Genomic DNA, 18,190 nt, shown 5'->3' with positions numbered 1-18,190 from the left:
CCAAACGGATGTCATATGTTTTCCTAGTTTATTTGATTGAGCCTCATCCTCAAGTCTTGTGTTTATCCCTCGGGATAGATACAGGATTTGAGGTAGAGCGATCTTTCATTTAAACTGTGAAAAATATGAGGTTAGTTTGATTTTATAATTTTCTAAAATTATATATATATATATATATACACGTAAATTAAGATGTCCTTCCAAAGCAGGCGATGGGATTTCAATTCCGGCTGCCGACAGCTTCTTACGGGCGACCCCCCAAACAACCTCTCTTCTTTTTTGTGCCCACAGAATGCCTAACTTTTCTCCTCTTATAACTCTAAATTTTATCTCACCTTCATTTTCTCTAACGCCTAGTCTACCCAACTACAAACTTAACTTCCTTCTACAGCAACAACTCTATCCACACTGTCATAATCAACGGAGTATCAGCTCATCGTGGAACTCACTAATCTCCAAATACTAATTGCTCTTCAAAAAGGCCAAATACATTGTATTGCTCATGTTATTGACTCTTAAATGGCAGTTGATCATCTATCTTCTTTACATAAATATTATTACCACTATCTTTTGTTTATTTCAAGAACATAACAAAAAGTACAACAAATCTACTCTTGAAAGAGACTAATTGTTAAAATAATGCTCTCTTCAATCATTATGCAAATTATTTATCCTTTTGGGGTTAAACAAAAAAATTCATGGAAAGTTAAATTTTCATAAAAAGCTTGACTTGATTCCCTCAACACCATCATCATCATTAGCATTATCCCAACCAATATTTGGGATGGATGTTATTAATCCTCATTTTTTTCATTCAATTCTATTAAGTGTGTCTAATGTGCTAAACACTTCTGAATGCATAACGTTAGTTCTACCAAATTTCTTTGCAATCATTTAACACTAATTTTATACACAAGTTTAATATTTGTATGTTGATTATTTACTATATGTGTAGAAATCATCTAAAATCTGTTTTCAATCGCATTGTCATCTACAAATGTCACTCCAATGTTTTTTGAAATAAAATCATTCAATGATTTATTTTTTCCCAAATTTGTCGGGCATCTATCTCAAAATTCCCATTTTTCCACACTCAACTTAGATATCATTGGACAGCTACAAGATGTTGAAATAAAATCATTCAATGATTTATGTTTTCCCAAATTTGTCAGGCACCTATCTCAAAATTCCCATTTTTTCCACACTCAACTTAGATATCAATGAGACAGCTACAAGATGTTGAGATCCACATGTATATGCAAAAAAGGAAAAAAAAAAGGAAAAAAAAACCTTAGATGCCAATGACATTTTTGCAGCCCAACATTCAAAACTTTAAAAATCCACTGATCATAATAAAATTGTTGATGAACTTCTCCATTTTAATTATTTAATCTTAATTAGAGGTTCCATCCTCATATATACATCTATTCTTCCACATAATATATCCAAGATACCTACCCATCACACCTATTTAACATCTTATCTTATATTATTAAATGATAATTGATATTATAATATCATTGAAATTACATATCATATACTTAATCTTTGTTCTATTAAATCAAAGTTCATTATCGTAAACGTTCATTCTCTAGTGTTTTAATTTTTCACTTAGGAGGGATCACATCATTAAAAAGTGTGGGCATCTTAGATATCATGGGTCTATTGTTTAAAGTGATAGTGATATATATGGGGATGTCATTAGTAAAATTCAAGTTGGTTGGTTGAAGTGGAGAAATAAATCGGGCCTATTGTGTGATATAAAAGTACCGCTCTGACTTAGATGGAGTTGAGACCTGCAATGCTTTATGGCGCAAAATGTTGGTCTATAAAATAGAAACATAAAACTAAATTAAGCGTTTTTGAGATGAGAATGCTTAGGTGGATGAGAGGCTTGACGCTTAGAGACAAATTGTGAAACAAATGTATCCTTGAAAAAGTTGGTGTAGCGCCAGTAGCGGACGAGATTAGAGAAATTCATCTCAGATGGTTTGGTCACACTAAATGTCGACCAACTGATGAACCGGTTAGGAGAGTAGATGCTTTAGATTCGACTTATGTTAAGAAATACAAGGGCAGACCTAAAAAGGTTTGAGCATATTGTATAAAAAATTATCTTAATTTATTAGGATAAAATGAAAATATGACATTCAATAGGACACAATGGAGAAAAATGATTCACGTAGCCGACACCACTAAGTGGGATAAAGGTTTATTATTGTTATTATTGTTGTTGAGATATTAGGTTTGCTGAAAAAGTATAGCAATGTAAAATTAATGTATTATATTTGAAATACTTTGAAGTTGTTTGGTTCAACGTGAAATATATATAGAACATAATTTCTTATTTGGTTTGATGTAAAATAAAATAATATAAAATACGTAGTAAAAAAAAGTAGGTGGACGACAGACGACCAGTGGCGGCAACGAGCATATGGTTGGCGACAGGCAAATGGTGGCGGCAGGCAGTGTGTGGGTGGCGAAGGCAGACGCAAGGTGGGTGGTGGCAAGCAGTTGTAGTGGGTGGTGGTGGACAGTAGTCGGCGTGCTGCCAATGGCCGGCGATAACAATCGACGAGCAACTAGAGCGGGAGATCAAGCGGCGACGGGATGCTATGGTCTACGACAACAATCAATGAAAAGTTACAACAGGCAGGCAATGACAACGAAGCACGGGCTAGTGTTGGCGAGCAAAGGCCGACAACAGTTTACATTAAGTTGTGTGTTTAGAATTTGTCTAAAATTCAACGAATTTCAAATATATTGAAAACGAACCAAGTAATGAATTTCAAATGCATTGTTATTTTACACTGCATTTGAAATTCTTCTGACCAACATCTAGTTTCCAAAACTCCTACAAAAAGAATTCATTCCACTCCTTTTGTAGCCGACCAAATAAACCCTTATTTAAATAAATGTCTCATCGAGTGAGACAAAATGACTGTAAAAAGTATTGACCAATGCACATCGCTTTGAATATCTTTTACAAATAACTACACAGGCAACATAAAAGTTATGAGCTCAATATTAATCCTTAATGAAAACCTTCGATAATTGAAAATTCTAGGATCACTTTACAGCTACTTCTAATATCAGTTAGTGTTCAATCATGCATATCTTTAATAATGTAAGCTAATCTTTAGCGCTCATCTTTCTTTCTTAATGCAAAGTAAATCAATTCTTCTAATACTCCATCATGTCTTCTCAAGTTCAATAAAATCATATAAGATGCATGTCTTTATTATCCATATTTCATTAATTGTCTTAATCAAAAAATTGCTTTCAAAATAGAACTTCAAGACATGAAATCAAATCGTTTCAAAACAATTATATGATATTTCTAAGACTATATCCTATTACTCTCTCCATAGCTTCATTGTATTGCTCCTAAACACAAATTTCTCTATCATTAAAGTTATCTTAAACATCGCTTTTATTTTTAAACATTAAATATTTCTTCCCCTATAATTTGGTATCCTCTCAAAATTTAATAAACAGATTTACTGATCAATCACTATAATATCTATCATAGCCTCCAAATCTCAATATGTATCCCGTATGAGCCTTAAAACTTATCTTCGTGAACTTTTTCAAAACTAACTCCACTTAAAACTTTTGTATCAATCCTAAAGCAACATATCATGAAAATTTAACATTTTTTTACATTCTAAAATTTTAGCATCTAATTTAAAAAAAAAAAATCTCCGCAAATGCCATTGCTCCACATTCAACAGCAATGATGTAATGGCTTGCCAAATATAATTACTAAATTAGCACAAAGACAATCAAGTGACCCACATCTTACTTATCTATTAACTGCCACTCTCGGATGTACTGATGGATTGAAGCAAAAAGATCTCCCGCATAAAACTAAAAACAGGCATAGCTTAAAAATATAAAGCATGCAACTCCTTACCATGAGTAGTAATGTAATTGAATGACTCCAAAGCCTCAGAAGCAGTACGGTATATGTTTGGAGATAAGACATGAACAAGGTGCTCATCAACCCACCTGTGTTAACGAAAACCAAAGTCAACAAGTACAATTTAAACATCACAGATGATAATGACCAAGGAATTATGGAATCCTCAAACTCTGAAAACAAAATTTATGCAAAGAGCTGAGGATGACTGAAAAAAGTAAAGTGCATTTATATACATAGCGCACAATTCTTATGCATTTAATTATCTTCAAACTAAACTTTCATATTTAGGTACATAGCACTATTACCACTTTTTAAAAGTGAAAAACAACTTTTCATGCAGAGGTTTAAAGCACCAAATTGCTATTTATATGAATATGAAAGTTTAGGCGTGAGATATGTAAATACATAAGAATTATGTGCTTCTTGTTTAAATTTTCCAAAAAGTAACCAAAGCTGCTAATAGTTAATACATAGAGACTGGCTTCTGGGTGTAAACTGTGTATATCATGTTTCAAGCTAGATTTGAAATTCCTTTGGTTAAAAGATTTCCACTTAGTTCTATACAGTCAACCAACATTACAAAATTAACTTCAAAATGAAAACTAGCCTGTAACTCAGCTTTAACACAGTCTAGGAAACAGCAGAAATGACAGGAGATCATCAAGACCAACATTAAACAACATGAGATCAAACAGTTGAAAAACACTGTAATTATCCATGGCTTTAACTAAACATAGAATAACGCTGAAATTTTTACCTTCTCCACGTTGACTCTTCCTCATCAACAGCAGAGTTTTTAGGATGGATCTTGTGGTTTAACTTGTCAATTATATCTAAGAGAACAAAACCAAAGTAAGTATTCACTGCCGACCTGCTACAATTGCTATTTTGAACAGACAAACTTGATGAACTTGAAATTTTAAATAAATATATTCAAAGAATCATAAGAAGATTCTATTTAAGAGAGCCAAAAAGTTTAAAAAAAGAACCTGAGGAGTCAACTAGCTGTTCGCCATCCACAACAAGAATTGGAACCTTCTTATAGTCGGACCATTTGATTTCTTTCTTACTGAAAGGATTTACTTCCACAACCTTATATGGTATATCATGATAGTCCAAAAAAGCTGGAGACAATCATTAAAAAAAAAATACAGCTTTTACGACAACATACTGCCAAAGTTGATTATGAAAAGCTCCATTCACACCTGACTTGCAACAACACAATTTTCTGCAAGTCGCAGGGATGACAAATAGTTCATTAAATTATGATAAATCTTCCAGTATGGCAAACTCATAAAAAAATAAAACTTACCCCCATAAACTCTGCCAGAATTTTACTGGGCTGTTTGGAAGCAAGATTTAACTAAAGTAGAAATTAGTAAATCCTGTAAATTCATATTTGGTAATTGTTGCAATGGTTAAATCCTGAAAACTATTTGGTATGATAATAGTTAGATCCAGTTTAACTCTGATGAATTGTTTAGCTACTTATTTCAAGATTTAAGTTTATTGACTCAAATATAATTTTAATATTAATTATCGATAATGTAACTATTAAGGCTAATTTATTTTGATTGGATTTTTATCATGTCTAATTACATTAATGACTAATTGATAGTTTACGCAGCTATTAATCAAGAATTATATTTTTATTAAGATTCATCAATTAATCTTTACCATTCTTTAATTGGTACAAGATAATATCACAATTAATCAAAAAATGATAAATTATTGATCTAATTAAATATTGATTTCTATTTAATCATAAAAAAACAAATAATATTAGGGATGATTACATACATATCACCCGAAACATTGATCATGACACGCGTAAATATATCAATTTGGTAGTTCAAAAAAATCACCTGGATGATTACTTTCAACAAAATCATTGAGAATTTGATAAAAAAAAAATATGGGTTGGGGTTTTACCATGAATTTTGTTATTTGAGTGAGAATTTGAAAAATGGATGAAGGGTGGTTGATTTGTAAGTAGGAAGTTTAGGGTGGTCTGTAAGTTATTGTCCCATAATATTAACTTGAGCCTAGCAAGCACATAGACAATAGAAATATTGAATTTGAGTAAAAAACAAACAGGAACTAAGCCAATGAAGGAACCAAAGTACTTATGAAAACTTCAACAACTTGAGCAAATGAATCAAATATTTTGCCTCAACTTTAAAATCCTTCTCTAGAGAGTTTTCCCTCTGCTAGAGGATCTCCACTGCATGCTCCGTGCTCTCTTCACATAGTAACCATCAACCAAGAATACCTAACTAAAAGGAAAATCCCCAAAAGTTATATCTAAATGAGAAACATAGAGTTGTTTGAGATGAAATCGCAAAGGAAGTAGAACCCCCAATATCCATCGACTATAGCGTACTCCATCAACTGTGCCGCCTATTCCGCTTCTTCAAAAGTGTGAAGAGAGAGTTCAAAGAGGTCATAGTGACATTCTTCTCGCATTCCTCCGTACCAAAACCCTCAAGGAAAAATAGGCAAAGAAGCCACCATGGGAGTTTGAAACGAGAAGGAATTAACAAGTATACATATTATTTCCCTCAACTTTCTCCAACCTTGCGGCTTTCCATTTGTTAAATCCTCAAAAATCGCTGAACTTTTGGATCCAGTAAATCCAAGATTTAGCCAAAAAAAAGGTAAAATGGGACTTAAAATTTCATATGATTTAAAATATAAATTTATGCCATTTGGAAATGCAGACTGCAATTCTACCTCTTATTCTAAATATATTCTCAATTACTAATACTCCATACCAACATTTCACTGTGTATAGGCAACTATAATCCTAAAGAGCAGCAAATCATCCAAAAACCGTGTTAAAACTAATTGAATCCCTCTCATTATCTAGCTCTGTTCCTTCTATTTGAGAGGTTTGTGTTTGTGTTTTGTTATATTGTGTGTTAACTTCAATTGTACATGTTTGGGGAGCATCCGAAAAATATAAAGAAATTTTGCTCGTAGTTGCAAAGTAAATAACAAACAAGCTTCGGACTCTCCCTATGTGCTTGAAAATTATAAATAAAAATAAAGAAGAACCTTAGTTCATGCATTCAAGAGTCACAATTGAATCTCCCTTTATTTTTTGAACGTTAGATTAAATGAAGATCTTTCAATTAAAATAAAATAAAATAAAACATGAATCTTTCAACAAAGAAAACTACTTCAACTGAATGGATATGAAATAAACTTGGTTGTTACCAACAAAGTTGAGGTAGCTGACTGAATTCCAACTACCCCCCACCCCTTCTTTAATGAAGAGCTAAGCTCAGTAAAATTGATTAACCAAACCAATATTGTTTGGTTAATTTGATTCATTATCAAATATTCTAATTTGGCATTTGGCCTAAATACTAAGGTACATTGGCAAATCAATTTCTACTTAGAAGTAGTGTTCGAGAACCTGAGTTGGTTTATTACCAACATCTCAACACATAAAGGCAACTTAAGTACATGCTACATTTGTTAACCATAAAGATCACATCAAATAAAATTTTTGGAAATCCGGACTGCAATTCTACCTCTTGCTTATACTAAATATATTCTCAATTAGTAATTTACCAATACTCCATACCAACATTTCACCGCATATAGGCAACTCTAATCCAACGAAGTGAATCATCCAAAAACCCTATCACAACTAATTAAATCCCTCTCTCTAGCTCTCTTCCTTCAATTTGAGAGGATTGTGCTTGTGTTTTGTTATGTTGGGTGGTAACTTCAATTGTAAATGTTAAGGGAGCATCAAGAAAATATAAAGAAACTATGCTCAAGCCTACAAAGTACATAACATAAAAGAAGTTCATATACCTTCCCTATGCATTTGAAAATTATAAATGAAAATAAAAAAGAATCTCAGTTTAGGCAACCAGGAGTCACAATTGAATCTATCTTTATTTTTTGAACGTTGGATTAAACAAACATCTTTCAATAGTAAAAACAAAGATTTATGTTAATCTTCCAATAAAAAAAAACTACTTCAACTAAATGGATATCAATATACTCGGTTGTTACCAACAAATTTGGGGTAGTTGACTGAATTCCTACTACCACGCCCCTTCTTTAATGAAGAGCTAAGCTCACTAAAATTGATTAATCAAACCAATATCGTTTGGTCAATTTGATTCATTATCAAAAATCACAATTTGGATTTTGGCCTAAATACCAAGGTACATTGGCTAATCAATTTCTATTTGGAAGCAGTGTTATGGAACCTGAATCGATAGATTACCATCATCTCAAAGCATATTAACAACTTAAGTTTGAAAAGATCTAGCAAATCAGCCAAAAAAAATATCTACGCTCTCGATGAAAATAATTAAAATATTTAGTAGTCATATGTTTATAAACTAATATGGACTAAAAAAGACAATATTTTTCCAGCAATATTCTCTATGGTTGAGAGAAACTCTTCTTATAAGAGTTGAAAGGTGACCAAGATGGCGTAAAAGGCGTAGTTGACTTGTGCATAGCATTAAATACACCCAAATGTAAGTAGGCAATGTGGTACAAGAGTCGTAGATGTGATTAACGCCCACCAAGCAAGGCCAATGGTACCATAAGTGACTGAACAATCTATGAAGAATCTAGATGTTCCAAAGTAGAGCACTATCGCGCATCATGAATTAAATGAACTAAAGTTTCATTGTAGTTTAAATGCAATATAGGTGATAATATAAAGTTCGTGACTGAATAATATGTGAAAAATTTGGAGGTCTGAAAGCTTACATGTTGACCGACATCATGAATTTGATAAGCTAAAGCGCCTTGATAAAGCTGGGAATATTAAATCATCGATAATAACATAAAGAAATAAGTAATATCATGTACAATAATCTTAATCAATGCTAGGGAAATTGGATATCTCTCTAAATTGTAATTGTATAAAAGCACTAATATGAAAATCTAATGATAGAAGTTATTTACTCATTCATAAATGTTGTGGAGCAGCAATGACGATTAAGGGCTCCTTAAGAGTCAGGTGTAGAATTGATCTCCAGTAAGAACACTTGCATGGGGCATGGTTGCGGAATTGCGTCGCAATGTGAAGATAGTTGATGCAAAAATAAAGCCAAGAACAATAGACATGATTGGTTGGTGTCGTATGCAGGCGTGCAATGTGGAAAAAGAGATTAGTGATCTGATGGGTGCATGTAGATGTGAAGCAAGAGATTGTGTGAAAGAGTGACTTGATAAGAAGGATATAAGACAAGTCTCATTGCGTGAAAGAGTCTCGTGAGTACTAAAGGGTATAGCCGGAGCAACTTTGATACCACTAAATATAGAACTACATATAGCGACAGATAAATTTACACTAGAAAAGAGTGTAACGAGAGAAATGGATATGGGATAGCAAGTCTCAAAATAATATTTTCTTTACTCATTCAATTTCCATCCATCAAGTTGTCCTTACTAAGAAATCAAAACTTATTATTATTATTATTATTATTATTATTATTATTATTATTATTATTATTATTATTATTATTATTATTATTATTATTATTATTATTATTATTATTATTATTATTATTATTATTATTATTATTATTATTATATATAGTGTGTGTGGTTGTGTTTAAAATATTTAAAACATGCAAAAGCTAAATCAGCACATACCTATAAACTAACATTAAAAAGTTTTCTAACAAACATATATGTCTTCCAAGATTATTTAACATTGAAGTTATGTGAATAAATAGAGAGAAGAGTGAGAAGGGATTTGTGTTTTGTATGTGGGCAGGCAAGTTGTTTATATGTGTGTATGTGCGCACGCGGACGTCTGTGTGAAGCATATTAGTAATGCCTAGAAATAAATATAGAAAATATCCTTTATAACCAATTTTATCATATATCACTTTTGCCCGTGTGTTTACTTTGGATAAAGAGGTTAATATTAGTGACAACCAATTGTCTAGCTCCCCACTCATCTTTCACTCCTCAAAGTCACCACCTCAGCATCTTACTATCTCCACTGCAATGCCTACTACACACTTTCAATAAGTAATGTCCATTCTAATAATCTATTTCCATCCATCAAAGCCCTCAAATGGTCCACATAATGCACCTCAACACTTCAGAAGTTTGAGTTGTTGACTTCCTCATACATCAACAAATTAGCTTAGGTTGAGAAGCTCTAAACCATTGCATTCCTAAATTTGCCTACCACAAATGAATTCAATCCCTCAAGTTCCTACTTTTTTGAACCTTTCTATGAATTGGATATGAACTTTTAAATGACTACTTTCGTTGGTATTACACTTTCTCAATTGGATCAACATTATTCTATTGTTCAATAGCTATATTGTATAATTGCAATCTCCCGATGCAAAAATATTTGTTTATCCTTGGTGGAAATGCAAGATGTGACTGTTAAAAACTTCAAATTTTGATGTTAAATAGTGTTTTATTTTTATTTCCAACTTTCCATTTTCCTAGTTTGGTTTAATTTAACATGTCAATGAGAGGATAAATAAATGAAGTGAGTGTTCTCAAATGCATGTAGTACAAGTTGATTCAATTCATGGAAATTATGTTCATTGCTTTAACACTTGTCAAGTTTCCACTACTTCCGCCCAACCACTAATTTGGAAAGTTGTGGTTATTCTGTTGCAAGTTTAATGTCTTATTTCTATTGCGATGCTAATTTGAAAGGTTGTTATGCATTTTACATCAGTTCCTAATGTGGCATGCTTAAGGATCAATGATTCCAATGGAATAAGGATTATATAATGATGTCGGTCACAAAAAAGAAAATATGACTTAACGCATCAATAGACTAAATGAACAAAAAATTCAATTTCTCCAGGTACATTCCAGAAAATATGAGAACTAAAATCAAAATGACAATGCAATGATCTATTAAATCCGAATAAACCAATCAAAATTTCCAACACAAAAAAATCAGCATGCAATTACTTCTATCGCAATTAAAATTCTAATTGGATCAAACTTGATCAACATCATGAACCCTATCAAAGCAAATAATAAAATATATAGAAAAAACAATAAATGATCAATCATAAAGGTGAGAAAAATCCAAACCTTAACAAGAATTGCAACTGTACTGCACACTGCAGAATCACACATGAAACATAAACATATACCATTGAAAACTGAAAATAGAAATCTTATTGAATCAAAACTAAAGAATTATATAACTTGTGATTTGTTTATAAATTTCTCGTCTCAAGGTTAATAGAGATGATTGACACAATATCAATCTAGTTTAGTTCTAGTACTTTAAAGAAATCAAATCTTGATATTCTAGACAAATACTTGACTGCCGAAATGACAAAGTGCAATAATCGACCATTTCAAAAATTCCAAAGAGTTCACATATGAATTATAAGGCTACAAGCATCATGAGTCAATCCCGAATACAGTGGAAATTTCGATGATCGGTGAAGAAGGCTAAAGGCAACCCAAGCAATTGAGGGGTGACCGAAATTGACTAATGATAGCAGAGAGGAAAAGCCTTTTTCTTACAACACACTTACACTAAGTTCCAACCACCACAATCACCCAAATGTCCAATACAACGGCATGTCAAACATAACCAGTTAAGGAAGAGGTGAAAGCTCAATGACGGCAAGAAACCAAGGAGCATTGGAAATGCTAAGAGTATAATAGGCCATCATCTTTGATCAAAAATGTTGGAGGGACAAATAAAACCCAAGAAAATTTTATAAATAAAATATTTGGCAACAAGAAATTACTCATTATATTCTGAAACATAAATTATAGTGCTCCTAAATAGGCAAATCATTGCTTTGCAAAGATAATATTTCACAATAGAGAGTGTATACAAAAGAGAGATTTTTTTCTTGGAAATAGGAGGAATGAAGAAAGCCATGATTCTTTTCCGCAAGCTTGTAGCTTGATAGTCGTTCCTTAAAAGTAAATTCCTACCTCTTATTTTCCAACACATTCAAATAACTATGACAGAAAAAGCATGTTTTGTTATTTTATACAAATAGCTTATCTTGAGTAATATGCCAAGTATGATCTAATGTCTCGATTCTATTGCAATGAATGCAATTAATTCAAATATATTTGATATTATAATGCCAAAGCCTCTATAAATCTAACTTATTTTTCTATATGATGAGTATTTATGCTGGAGTAAGCAAACAACTTTAAATTTGAAAAAATTCGGCCACTTTCCAACAAGTAACTTGTTGGATCGGCATGGATTCAATTGATATTAGCAAAGCTGAGGTAGTTGATTTAGGGTCTGTTTGGAGCAACTACAACTTATCCAACAAGTTGGTTTACAGCAGCTGCCCCAAGAAGCTGTTGTGGGAAAGTTGACTGCCTATTTGTTTTTCACAGTTTGAAAACAGTTGTGTGACAGTTGTTTCTGAATAAATAGTTATTTTACCACTGTGCAATAATGTTGTTTGCAACAAAACTATCATAGCAATATATTTAATACTTGAGAAGCAAAAAAACTACTTCAGAATAATAAAAAAACAAGATACAAACCTCACATAACAGTAAGTACCAAGTTTACTAAAAAAAGAAAAAAATATATGAAAATTGCTCAAGCAACCAAGAACATGTGGCATTCACATCCATATCACACATCCATACCACCGAACAGCATTTACAAATCTAAACATCACAAATCCAACAAACAAGCATTCGCATATGTTGAAGAAAAAGTGCTCGAACCGCCAACTCCTTCACTACATCCAAAAGAATAACACATCGTCACCACGGCTAACACAAGAACCACCGAATCCATAAGCCCCAACAGAGATAGCTAGAAAAAACCAACATGCTAGAAAAAACCCAACATGTGAATCACGAGATTGGGGAGAGGAGAGGACACATGGCGGTTTGGGACGAAATCAGAGTGGTAGGAGCGACAAGTGACGGCTTTGTCGAACAGCAAAGGAGCGACGGGGAGGGATAGTTTCGTCGAATAGTAGAGGAGCACGAGGGATTTAGCATTGAACAGAGGGAAAGGGAATTATGGTAGGAGCGACAAAGAGTAACTCGGGTAATAAGCCATCGCTCAAACACGGGCCGCGGGATTCGATCCACGGCCCGCATTTAGCCAAAACGGCATCTCGCCGCACTTGAGAAGCCGTCCCAAACTATCACGATTCACGGCCAGCCCCACACCACGCTCCTACCACCAAACCAAATGGGCCCTTAGTCCCTACATCCCCTTCTTTTGTTAAAGAGGAAAATGTGTGCATTAGCTGCCCCAAACTGATCAACCTAACCAATACAATTTGGCCAATTTAATTCAATGTCATAAATACGATCTTGGTTTTAACCCCAAACCTATGGTAATTTGGCTAATCAATTTTTCCAAGATAGTCATGTTCTATAATCTAGACAAACTACGTATGATCATTTCAACAATTATTGACACCTTAAGAGTAAAAAAACACACAAAATCATCCAAATAAATATATAGGTGAGTGGTGGGCCACGATTTCAGTGAGTGTTCCATGCTCAAAGCTCAATCTGAGTTTTCAACACATTTGGGAATCAAAGGTACTATGAGGAGCCAACATGTCCACACATCTTTGTTCTCCAATGCTATATCATGTTATTTAGACATCGAGACCACCAACTGGCATTCAAACCATAATAAAAGCACTCTCCAACACCTTACTTTCACTGTCAAAATGATTTATGCTGCTCTACAATTTCATTGAGTCGTCTACAATCTAAGAACTCTCCATCATCCATCAAGGCGTTCAAACGATCCATCCAAGGTACCTCTGGACCACTTGACAACTTTAGATTAATGATTTCCTTGTCCAAACACAAACGATGTTCCTAGCCATCTTGCTCTTAGACTCTCCAATTACAAATCAAGAAACTCCCTCATGTTCCTGCTTTACTGATTTTCCTATGCACATGGCATTAAACTTTAAATACCTAATTTTGTTTTCATAGAAAGTTGGATCAGTATTATATTGTCGCTCAATCTCATATAATGGTGCCGTTGTTATCTTCTTGCATTGCCACTCAACAGTACGTAGTCCTTTTCATTGCCTCATATAACTTTTATTTTCCATAAAACATTATCTTACCTTCATGGCATGCGTTTTCAGTCTATAAATAATAATATGTTTTGTTAGGTTGCAGGCAACAAAATATTTATATGATAGAATAAGCATGTTAAGTTAGCATGATCTGATGTTTTAATTCTACAAATTAGCAATTTTTCGTACCATTCATTCCTTTAAGAAAATATAAATTGATCTTATATTTCCGCAGCATCTATCATTCATAATCATCACAAACAACTTGAAAAGACCACTCCACTTCCACCCAAAACCAAACGGCGTACCTTTAACCTTGTTGCAAAAAGGGCAGGCCTCGTACTGATAAAGAACCACATCTTTTGGCAAGAACTCTGCGGAAGGGGGCTCCTTCGCCTCCACCGCCGTCGACAGAGCGAAAGAGAAAGACAGGGCTCCCGCCACGCCATTCTTGATCGACTTTGACGCAATAGATGGAGATGCAACCGGAAACCTAAGACTCGAACACCATCGACTGAGATCGAACGCGGTGACGGAGCTGTAAAGCGCGGCAGATAGGAGTTTCTGCTCTCCGGTGAGTCTGGTGCTAGAAACTACTGAGGAAGGCGGGATCGTTCTCCTCGGGACGAGGAAATGGGAGTAGATATTGTGCGCTCTTCTCATCCTAGCTTGCGCTTTCTCGAAAAAGCAGGTGCCGGCTGTGAGTAAAATCAAACCCTCGCAATCGGGAGCGGCGGCTTTAAGAAGGAAGAAGATGGACGTGTTTAGAAGGTGAGGTTATTTTGTGCGACACGCTTATGCATTAATAGTCTTATAATATTCTATTTATTATTTTAAATTAGAAATGCATATAATAATTATTAGCAATATTTATAGAACTCTTAATTTTGATATTATAATCTCCCTCTCCTTTTTTTTATTGTTATATAAATTTTTATATCACCTAAACTATAATATTCCATGAGAAAATTCTTGATTGGGGATATAGCATGTATTTTTAGTTTTTATTAATACTAATAAGGTCTACTTATATTTATAATACAACAATGGTTTGTATTAAAATTTATGATTCACGTCAATAGAACTATCATTTAATGAAAGTTATAGAAATTTGCTCTAATTTTCATTTATTATTTTATTCATGCCTTCCACATTTAAATATTTTTTTATTCATTTATTACAAGTAATATAACGAGATATTTGTATGATACACGGTAGTAAGAAACACAATATTGAATATCAATTGTTTGAGTTAAAGAATGATGAGAAGTTGAACTTAAAGGAGCATTTTCCAAAGCTCACCTTGATGTAGGTCACTTATGCAATGAGATTTTCGACGAGATTGGCTGTAACTGCCAAATCTTTCACCCATTGAGATATTGTCTTTTTGGCCTATTGGTGTCGCTATTTTGCTATAATGGTGTAAACTGTGAGAAGGTCATCCATCCCGAATGTTCTCGCATACAAGCTCGCTTAGCTTTGGAGTTTATGTTAAAATTACACCATTACACTAAGAGACGTCTTGACGTTTAAGAGTTCAACTTCTTTTTTACTTAAGGGGTTTTAAATTAACTTTATATTGCAATGACATGTCGGTCAATTGGTGTGAATCTTAGAGTTTAACACGAAAATGATCTGATCAATAATAAATTGTATTTAGGGAATTATTTATGGAATAATTTCCCTTGTGTAATACAACAAACGGTGAGTAAAAGATCCACAGTGTATTATTTTATGTTCATTAAATAAAATTTCATGCATGACATGATTATCTATAAAAGGAGAAAGTTTTTTTTTGTTTCAAACTATACAAAACCTAACAAACTTAGATAACATTTTAGGTAACTTATTTATCATTTCAATGAATGTGGTGAAGATGTTGGGGAAGAGATGCAAAAAACCAATTTGAGAGATATGAAGTAAGATTTACAATTGAAGCGCACAAAACAAAACATCACCAAAATACAAAGAAAGCCAAGATTAATGTGGAAAAACCCAAGAACAAGAAATAATCATAGAGCGACATCATGCTGATAAATTCATTATGAAAAATGAAGCTAATTGAACAAATGACACCCACTTAGGCCTCTTTACACTTTTATGTCTCAAGAACACTCATTCACCTTTGCATGAGAGAAATCATGAAATTCAACTTCAATGCACAATGATCTTGCATCAAAGATGTAATTTTACTCCTTGAACTCCCCGAATGCGGTTATTGGCGTCAAGGCATCACGATTAATATATTAGCAGTTAGGGCGCTTCCTTCTAGCACTGAGGCATTGAGCTTCAAGCACGGGGGTGTCGACACTCTATTCTTTAACCTTTATATGGACCTGGGTTAGGCGTTGTGGTGCCCCTTTTTGGCATCAGAGTGTCGAATGCTCAAGTTTCAAATCATTAGCCCGCTACATCCAGGTGTTGCGGCGCCCAGTATAGAAAAGTAAATTCCCTCTCAGGCTCAATCGACAAAACTGAGAGCTTTTAGTGACCAATTAATTCATGCAACCAAACTCCACATAATAACAATATCTCACTTAGATATTGATTGCAATCAATTTCACTCCTCCCAGGCTACAACATATTCATAGTAATGAATTGTATTGTGGCTTAACTCTATCTTAACCTTCTTAAATTCTAACTAAAACCAAATATAGCTTCATTTTGTCTGTTGTTATAGTTTTACTCAGCATGTTTACGAGATTGAGATGTGTTATATTCTCTAAAGATAATTAACCAACTTTTTGGAGTGTGTGTGAAATGACACCTTCCTTGAATGTGCTTCTCCTGACATTAAATACAATGTACTTCATTATATGAATGACCTCATATTATCACTTCAAAGCTTTTCATTTCCTTATTTCATTTCAGGTTCTGCCATTAAACTTTTTAGTCAAATCATAGTCTTAGTGAAGGTAATATACTTAGCTTTTGTAGTTGATAGAACAATAACCTTAGTAACCTAGATATTCAACTCATTTTTGTGTTCTTTGAAGTAAAGATATAGCATGTTGTACTTATTTTATCATTAATATCTCATGTCATATATGTATCCACATATTCTTATAAATTAATCACTACACTTCCAAAGCAAATTATTTTGTTGATTATTCCTTTCAAGTATATGAGATTTGTTTCACTACCTCTTATTGATATTTATGTATATTACTCATCTACGTGTTCACCACTCTCTATACATATGCAATATACGGTCTTATACACATCATCACATACATCAAACTTTTAGCAGCTTAAGTACATGAAGCTTTTCTCATCTGTGTCTGCTCTGCCAATTATTCGTTGGATAGTTTAAAGAACCTGCCTAAGAAGGTGAAAACTAATTGTCTCCCTCATTTTGAATCTATGTATAACCATCTCATCATATCTTATATAAGATAACTTCAATATTAATGCACTCATATTCCTACTAATTCTCATACTGATTATTTCTTTTGGTATACCCAAATCCTTCATTTCAATCTTTCTTAATAATTGCTCCTTCAAGTCCATAATTTATTTGTGTTTACTTCCATCTCATTCACATACAAAACAATTACAATATAGCAATTATTAAAATGTTTGATGAAATAATAATGATCTGTCAAACACTTCATGTGCCCACTATTTGAAATAAATCTATCAAATCTCTTGTATCACTGTATTTGCGCCCACTTCAAGTCATAAAAACTCTATTACATCTATTGATCATGTATTCTTTTCATAGAACTTTGTATCTTTATCACCGTGTAGGAAGATTCTCTGCTATTAAGCCCAACACAACTCCAATAGTTATCATATTCACTACAATAGGAAATATCTCCGTGTAGTAAAATATTTCCTTTTGTTGAAATCCTTTCACTAATGCTTAATATCATCTGATTGTTTTTTCAATTTGCAAACCAACTTATGATGCAATGTCTTTTTGTAATCTAGTAGTTTCTTCAATTATCATATCTAATTTGATATTAATGACTACATCTAATCATCCATGACAGACTCTTATTCCTTTGAGTATTCGACTTGAGCAACCTCATAATGACACTTTAGTTCATCACTATCAATCAATAATAAACAGTATAAATAATGATAATACCTCATTATTAGTTTCGTGATTCTATTAGATCTTTTGAATTCAGTAGTAGGTGTTTGAGAAACTTCTTATGCTTCATCAAATTGTGCACCCTTTTTTCTCTATCTCATTGATCATGGATCTTCTATCTCAACATATTTGAAGGGG

The 18,190-nt window shown here is 33.2% G+C and overlaps 1 protein-coding gene across 1 annotated transcript; it reads right to left on the bottom strand.

Annotated features, from left to right (window-relative positions):
• Positions 1 to 3,916: 3,916 nt before the first annotated feature.
• Positions 3,917 to 14,734, bottom strand: LOC110020581 (prostaglandin E synthase 2; the record flags this gene model as incomplete). The annotated part of the gene is given in 4 exon segments (XM_020718729.1): positions 3,917 to 4,011; positions 4,683 to 4,758; positions 4,915 to 5,049; positions 14,262 to 14,734. Coding segments are annotated over 4 exon segments (661 nt in total), but the record flags the coding sequence as incomplete, so codon positions are not given.
• Between the last annotated feature and the right edge of the window lie 3,456 nt (positions 14,735 to 18,190).

The sequence above is a fragment of the Phalaenopsis equestris genome, unplaced genomic scaffold (genome assembly GCF_001263595.1).
Source record: "Phalaenopsis equestris unplaced genomic scaffold, ASM126359v1 Scaffold000002, whole genome shotgun sequence".
Taxonomy (NCBI): Eukaryota; Viridiplantae; Streptophyta; class Magnoliopsida; order Asparagales; family Orchidaceae; genus Phalaenopsis; species Phalaenopsis equestris.
This window is presented reverse-complemented; position numbering and strand designations above follow the sequence as displayed.